General features: G+C 40.4%; 2 protein-coding genes across 4 annotated transcripts in view; both read right to left on the bottom strand.

Annotated features, from left to right (window-relative positions):
• Positions 1–3,197: 3,197 nt before the first annotated feature.
• Positions 3,198–6,885, bottom strand: LOC103712428 (pentatricopeptide repeat-containing protein At4g16835, mitochondrial). Its single transcript, XM_026806687.2, has one exon. It carries the CDS (start codon positions 6,027–6,029, stop codon positions 4,065–4,067), a length of 1,965 nt encoding a protein of 654 aa, XP_026662488.2. The 5' UTR covers positions 6,030–6,885; the 3' UTR covers positions 3,198–4,064.
• Positions 6,886–6,929: 44 nt separating this feature from the next.
• LOC103696235 (glycine--tRNA ligase, chloroplastic/mitochondrial 2) overlaps positions 6,930–8,019 on the bottom strand; it is a 56,104-nt gene continuing 55,014 nt past the window's right edge. For all 3 annotated transcript variants that reach the window (XM_026800811.2, XM_008777783.4, XM_026800812.2), the window contains one exon: positions 6,930–7,306. In XM_026800811.2, coding sequence (XP_026656612.2) covers positions 7,208–7,306 — 99 coding nt within the window. In that variant the 3' untranslated portion in view covers positions 6,930–7,207. The remainder of the gene's footprint in view (positions 7,307–8,019) is intronic.

Below are 8,019 nucleotides of genomic sequence, written 5' to 3'. Positions count from 1 at the left end.
GAACTGGCACGCGAGGAGGGTAAGGAAAGCGATAGCGCCGGAAACTGTGTGAGCCGAAAAGCAAAAGACCAAGTTACGTTTTTAGCCTCGTACTTCTTTTGAAAGACACCCAACAGAATGCAGAACGACGGGCAAGCCGCTTGGAGGGTTAAAAAACTAGCCGGCGAGTTGCCCAAGCTCAACGCAACTCCTTTATTACGAGACAGAGCAGCAAAATACTCATTGGAAACTTACGTGCCAAATACATATATTTTTAATAATATTATATTTATTTACAATATATATTTTTTATCGAGTCGAATATGAGTTTACATATTAAGGCTCGTTCGATCTCGAGCTAAGTATTTTGAATTGATACGAGCTCGAGCATCTAGCTACTTGATTTAGCTCAGCTCGATTGCACCCTAAGTTGCTAGGCTAGCATGCATAATTTGAATGTGGGCAAGCTTAGTGCATAATGTCATGGTTTTAATGTGTGAAACCAGAGGATGGGGCTTGGTCCACTTAAGTTGCCGTGGTCCGACTATTTAAATATCCTCCGGCCAGATAAGGTCGGGATCAACTATTTAAATATCCTCTTCCTTCTCCTTCGAGTTCACCTGAGTTTGAGCCACCAATCCTAAGCTCCTCCTCCGATCTTCTTTCTTGATTTGTTGTTGGAAGGAGCTGTCGGACCACCTTGCTGGACCACGGCAAGTCTTCTTCTTCTCCTTTTCTTTCTCTCCTAGTATTTTAGCTGCGAACCACCATGATTTGGGTATGCAAACTGCCAGAAAATCATCCGAACAGGGTGCCCTATTTCGGCCCCTCGTTCTCCCGAGTTTGCCGTCGTCGGTTGCCGAGATTGGCCGAGCTGGCCTTGCTGCTTCCTACCATCGTTGGGGTTGGCCACCACAGCTGCCCCTTGGATCTGATCACAGAGAAAAGGGAGAGATGAACTCCCCCTATTTTGGAAAAGAAGAAGAGAATCTCGATCTTCTTTCTTTCTCCTCTCTTTTTCTCTCTTATTTCTCTCTCTGCAAAGTTTCTCTCTCTTCACTCATGGCCATATATGTTGATTGATTTAGGTTGACCCATGCCATTGACAACCACACTCAGAGCTCTGATTGAACCCGGACTAAGATTCTCTCTCTTGTCCATTCTTTCTCTCTATAAAGTTTCTCTCTTTATTTGAACTTTTTCCCTACTCTCTCTAGAGATGATAGACTAGTAAGGTAATTCTCTTCTTGATTCTAGGTCAACCCTGGTGAAGGTCCTAATTCAAGGTCGTCAGGCGGCGTGTTAGCCTCCACCCTAGCCTCCTGCCAAACAATATTAGATTTGATTTTTTCAATCTTTCTTGAACCATCTGTGCCCTACTCTGCGCATGATTTAGTAAATTTTACTTTGATCGAACCAACCGGGATGTCAAGCACTTCCGCTTGGTCAACCTTGTGAGCGTGTTAAAATTTAAAATTTTTATTTTAAAAAAATAATTATGATGAAATTTTAATAAAAAATATAATTTTTGGATATTACGCTCTGAGAAGAATTTTCGGGATTAATTGGATCTGTTAGTTGGATTGTTTTCATAAGGTAAGTAACGTAACTCTTTTTTCTAGATCTATCAGCAAATTATAAATATTTTTTTAATCAAATTATTCTTGATTTATAAAGTTTATGCATAGTGTTTATTATTATATGTGCCTCTTTCTTGATTATTGTATGATTCTTAATTGAAGTATAGATTTCGATATGGATTATATTCGATTGATTTCAATGTTATATGAATTTATGTATCTTACAATTTGGAACACTGAATATGAACAAACGAGTTTTTGTTTTGAAACGAATTTGGACTCGCAGCCAAGCTATGTATCGATATCCTGTCAGTGGGGGTTACTTGCTGGTATATCGACACCCTGCTAGTGGGGATTATTCACTGGTATATCGCTCCCTGTTAGTGAGGGCTATTTGCTGGCATATCAATATTCTGCCAGTGAAGGTTATATGTTGGCATATCGATACTCTGCTAGTGAAAATTATACGTTGGTATATCGATACCCCGCCAGTGGGAGTTATATGTTGGTACTTTAATGAGCTCATATTCTGGCTCAGCCATAGAGTATAAATGTGGTCATAGCTCATGACTATGGAGATAAACTTGATGATTTAAAAGATAATTGATTTATGAAACAAGATTTGAAATTTGAAGTGACTGGATAGCACATCGATTTGGCTTTGAATCGATATATTTTGCATGCTTAATTTCAGTATATTTATTATTTTATTGCTTGATTTATCTAGCTAAAGTGTCTATTGCTTAATGGGCTGTCCAGCTCATTATATGATTTCTTATTTTTTTTACAGATTCAGAGAACTAGCCTACTGGGATTTTTTAATATAGAAAAGCGACTAGAAGAACTGGGGCATCAGTTATCTTATATTAGCGTTTATTTAAATTATGTATTATCTTAAATTAATGTTAGAATTGTGAAATATTGTAAGTTGTGTTAGTTAATGAAATAAAGATTTCATATTATTAGTTAAATTGTTCTGTTGCATATTTATGATATCATGTTGAGATGCCTTGCATGCTTGTGGAAAAAAATTTCTATGAATGTGCGGCGGTTACCGCGACCCCCGGCTTGCAATCACGGGATGGGGACATAACATAGCAACTTCTGATATGTACAGTAATTCAATTTGGATACCGTGTTTTTGCATAGTTTGATATGATTTGGTTGCAGTTTATTGTGATTTAATTGCACCACCAGCAGCTCGAGCAGTATTACCTCCCGAAGATGTAGGATTCCGAGTGGCATTAGTCCTCACTTTGTGCTTTTAATTCTTGCTTTTGTGAGTTCAGGCTCGTCCAAAGAATTCTCATTCCATGTGCTTGGATTCCAGCCTAGGTGGGATCCCCTCCCCCTAATTTTGCATGATAATTGTAGTTTGCCTGGTTGGACTCTGGCCAAATTATAGGGATCCAACCAAACACATGCAGTCCTTTTAATTGATGAGCATTAAATGTAGTAGAATAAAAGACACATTTATGTACATCAGCCTAACATGTGAAATGGAGTACCATGTTGAGCCGTTTGCAAGGAAGTTGCAAATGGATTTTTGTGTGTATATCCATCACAGCTGAGAGTACAGATACAAGAAGAAGGTGTATGTGCTGCTGGTTGGGCAAGTGCTTGCGGGCAAAAGATTTCACTGAATTGCACTGTGATACCCATATACTTCTTCACTGCCAAAGATCATAAACAAGTTATAGTCCTCTTTCACTGCAAATGTACATTTTGAAATTCAAATTCCAATATGTATCAACCTTGATGCAATTACAACTATCAAATAGGTGGCATTAAGTAGAAATTATTGCTATCGAACAATTGCCAATTGATTGGCTTCTGCATATGTGCTTCTGGATCGCACTTGGAAGTTTGCAAGGCTTCCCAATCCTGAGAAAAAAAAAATAGTTGAGAACTTTTCTGTCTGCACCATTATTTTTTAAATGAACTCTATCCTCTGCACTTCAGGAAGCATAAACTTGAATTGTGGTCAGGCAACGTTTCAGCTCTAGTAAACAGACAATACCAGACTTAGAATGATATTGAAGGCCTGAAAAAGACTTCTATCGCATCAATATTTTGTATCTGCATGATCCTCTTCCAAATTCAGTAGTATAACTATATTGCTGCCCTGTATGCTTGTCTTGCTCCGATGTTCTCAAATTCCTTTTTGAAGCTCATTCTTGCAACAGCTGTCTGGTAGATCACTTAAATCTGCCAAAGCTTCTATTGCAAAATCAAGGACTGCAGCAACCAAGGGCCACACTTCAGGCTCAGAGACAAGCATAGACCCATCAGAACATGTCTTAGGTAACTTTAAGAATTTCATGAAGTTTGTGACCTACTTATCTTCAAATGTTAAATTCAGATTTATGAGCCACTATAATTTATTCACTTTATACTGCTTGTTGATTATGCATTTTCGATTTGCAGAGCTTTACTGTTTTGGTCCCTATGCAGCAACGATGCCTTCTTGGTGATTGCCTCTCGTGGGATAATTTGGGAGCTTCTTCACCAGTAATCCCCACAAGAGCAACTGCCATTGCTGAAATGATGAAACCTAGTAGTATCCCTGAGAATGATATCCCGTACTTCAATCATGGAAATAAACTTGGCAGCATTGTGACAATCTCCACATACCCGAAGGTTTTTGAATACCCGCAGCTTAGTCCCTGAAGATGTGCTAATCAACCCAAAAGCAATAGCAAGCTTCTCACTATGCCGCATCAGCATCATCTCCTTCTGCTCCTCGCCCACATCGTGCAATGCAAACTGAAGATCTGGCACATAACCCACTTTCTTCATCTTCTTCTCCAACTCAGACAATTTTTCATGGATCAAGTTCAATTGCAAGTGAACTCTGTCACCTGACCTGAACTCATGAACGACACCCCTCACCTCGATCCAACTATATCCTGGTGTTTTTATCACCTCACTCTCCTTCATCAACCGCCTCACCCTCGAGACATCGCCCCATCTGTTCATGGATGCGTATATGTTAGCCAATTGGATGTAAGCCCCTGCATTCCATGGCTCTAGTTCAACTAGTTTTTGAGCTGCGAACTCAGCAAACTCCAAGTTCTTGTGGACCCTGCAAGCCCCCAACAAGGTCCCGAACATGGCTGGATGTGGCTTAATGGGCATTGAGTGGATGAAGCATACTGCTTTTGCCAGTAAACCAGCTCGGCAGAAAAGATCAACCATGCAAGAGTAATGATCTATTTGGGGCATGATACCATAATCCTTCTCCATTGATTCAAAGTACTGGATGCCAAGATCAAGCAATCTGGTATGGTTGCAAGCATATAAGACCGCGACAAAGGTGATCCAATTGGGCTTTTCTCCCTCACTCCTCATCTCATCAAACAATGCTATTGCTTTCACCCCATGTCCATGCTGTGCAAACCCAGAGACCATTGCATTCCATGTGACGATATCCTTTCTACGCATTTCATAAAAAATCTTGCAGGCGTCATCCAAAACCCCGCACTTGCAATACATGCTCACTAGCGAAGTACCGACTGTTGTATCAAAACCAAGCGGCAGCTTTAAAACAAATTGGTGGATCAGCTTTCCCAATTCCAGAGACGAAAGATTGCTACAGGCGAGCAGAGCACTGCTCAGGGTCGATGAATTTGGCCTCACCTCAATGCTCCCAACCATTGTCTTGAAAAGCTTTAGCCCATCCTCGGGCCGACCATTCTTAACATACCCCGCAACCATAGCATTCCAAGACACCAAATTCCTTGCAGGCATTCTGTCAAACAACTCCAGAGCCTTGTCAATCTTACCGCAATTCATGTACCCAGATATCATCGCTGTCCAGAGCACAACATCATGTTTATCCGGTGCTCGATTGAAGAACTCCTCAGCCATGCTCATGTCGCTGGCATGCACATATCCAGAGACAATAGCATTCCAAGAAACCGAATTCTTCTGAGGCATTGCCGAGAAGAGCTTTCGAGCCTCGTCCATGGCGCCATGCCGGGACAGCCCAGAGACCATGGTATTCCAGGAGACGAGGTCCTTGAAAGGCACGGTCTGAAAGAGGAGGCGGGCGCCGTGAAGGTCGGCATTGAGGAGGTGGCAGGAGAGGAGGGTGTTGTAGGAGACGACATCCGGTTGGGGAATTTGAGCGAACAGTTGGAGGGCTTCTTTCAGTTTTCCGGGCTTCCTGGAGTACCCAGCGAGGAGGGAGTTCCAAGAGATGGTGGTTTTGAGGGGCAGGGAATTGAAGACTCTGAGGGCGGAGTCCAAGTCTCCATTACGGATGTAGGTGGCAATTTCTTTGTTGGAGGACTGGATGGATTGGGTTTTGGGCTGGTGGTTGTGGGGGCTTGGCTCTACAGCGGTTGTGGAGAGGGGGAAGTATTTGTTGGTTATTATTCCGAGAGGGAGGATTTGCTTTCTGGTGATTACGATGGAAAGGAGCATAAATGGTTGCAGTTCCCGAGCCAATAGAGAGCCAATTTCCATTACAATTACCACTCTATCATTGTAAGTTGGACGCTAGACTTCTTTTTCTCCAGCCAATGGGAAAAAAAATAGAACCATGAGCAGCCCCGGGTCGACGCTAGTCTTCCCTCAATCTCGCCTGCAACCTTTTCGATCGAAGGCTGCTGCTGCTTTTGGGGCTCGAACTATTACGGCCTTCTCAAACTCTCCAAATCCATAGGTCGGATTGCCAATGTCAATCCTAGGAATCCTAATATTAATCCTAAAGCTTTAGGATATTGGAGACCATTGGTCCATTGCTTGGTATAATGGTAAATGCTTGGATGGACAAGTGCAATGATATATATTTAAATTGTTAGGAATCCTAATATTAATCCTAAAGCTTTGAATATTGGAGAACATTGTTTGGTATAATGATAAATGTTTGGATCGGCAAGTGCAATGATATAGATTTGAATTCTAGAATACAACTATTTTCTACAATATGGCAACACATAATTGTGCACGCCATCAATCACAGCTGCTTATTTTTGTAAATCCATGCACACATCTTGGTGCACTACTACAACAACGAACCATTGTGATTGGTGGCAGCTATGTAGTGCATACAAAGGAATAATTTCTCTAAAGTAATTACTTTATTGATAAAATCAAAAATTAGATCGCAATATAACTGGGTAATGTGTTTTTTAAGAAATCTTGCAATATTCTACCACTACTAACAATCTATGAGCTGTTCGTTTGCTTTTTTTTATTGTAAGTTATTTTTTTAAACTATGAGTATGCATGACTCTTGGAGTTGTTTGAAACTGTAGATAAATTTGCTTCCGACTTTACTCATACTCTATCCGAAACACGAGTTTGTGGACATCACATACGATCTACAAGTCCATTAGCGCATTTTTCAAGTAGCCAAGGAAATAAAAGATGATAATCAGCTGCATTTAAATTACTAATTTAATGATTCAAGAATAATCAATTTATATAAAATTGAAAGGAATACAACACTCAGGAGGGGAGGCTTAAAAATTTCAAAATCTCTAGAAGGTTCTGTTGAAGGAGAAAGAAAAAAAGAAAAAGAAAAAGAAAAAGAAACCCTCCTCCAATGGAAGCTTCTATTATGCAGCAATAAAATATTGTGATTGGAAATCTCTCGTTTGATGTGCCTTGCACCCATAACATGAAAGATGCCCGGGCTTCTAAAACCCTGGTAAAATTGAGAGGTCTGCAATCCCTTTGGGCAGATCTGCAATTTTCTTAAGAAGCGCAAGCCTATTGTTCCTGATCTTTTGGTCCTCCTGTTGAGGGACAGAAGTGCATGAGATTTCACTTCCAAGCGAAAAGGGGGAAAAACAAAAAATGAAAAAGTGAAATAAGGTTGTCAAAACCTGCAACCAGGCATGCAAAGAACAATAAACAATGATGTATTAGCTAGGACTGATCCATGAATCTAAAATTTTCCTATTGATCAAGGTAGTGAAAAGAATTAGTGAGGCTAGTCGATGGAGCTGATAAGGCAGCTGCCTAGGAAGGAAAGTCTCAAATATTTCAAATACGCACCGTAAGCTTACATGTATGTACATGAACTACATATATGAACTATGAAGAGCTGATCTAATTGTGTGTGTGTGTGTGTATTGTATCCTTTTTCAGTATAGATTCATCGTCAAACCTATATTTCACAAGAAGACAAGTTCAAAAATCACCAAATTTTGTAAGAACAAAACATATTGGTAAGATAATGCCACAATGCCTGCAATAATAATATTGATATGTAGACTTAAAATTAACAAATAATAACAACAATTCGACTGGAAGAAGCATTCGGACTGCAAACAGGGAAATGAAGAATAACAAGAAGGAAAGGCTGGACTGCTGTGTGCTGGAGATTGGAAACAGGGAAAAAGCAAGGAAAGAAGGAATGGCTGAACTGGGACAACGGAGAAGAGGATCCTGTTTTGGGGAAGAAGGGACGGTTGGACTTGAAAACAGAGAAAAGAGGCTTCTGCTA

This window comes from Phoenix dactylifera, chromosome 17 (assembly GCF_009389715.1).
Source record: "Phoenix dactylifera cultivar Barhee BC4 chromosome 17, palm_55x_up_171113_PBpolish2nd_filt_p, whole genome shotgun sequence".
Lineage (NCBI taxonomy): Eukaryota > Viridiplantae > Streptophyta > Magnoliopsida > Arecales > Arecaceae > Phoenix > Phoenix dactylifera.
The sequence above is the reverse complement of the archived record's forward strand: the minus strand, read 5'-3'. Positions and strand labels throughout refer to the sequence as shown.

Excerpts from the sequence above, each read along its gene's own strand:
- LOC103712428 (XM_026806687.2), bottom strand. The coding sequence starts at position 6,029 with ATGGAAATTGGCTCTCTATTGGCTCGGGAACTGCAACCATTTATGCTC.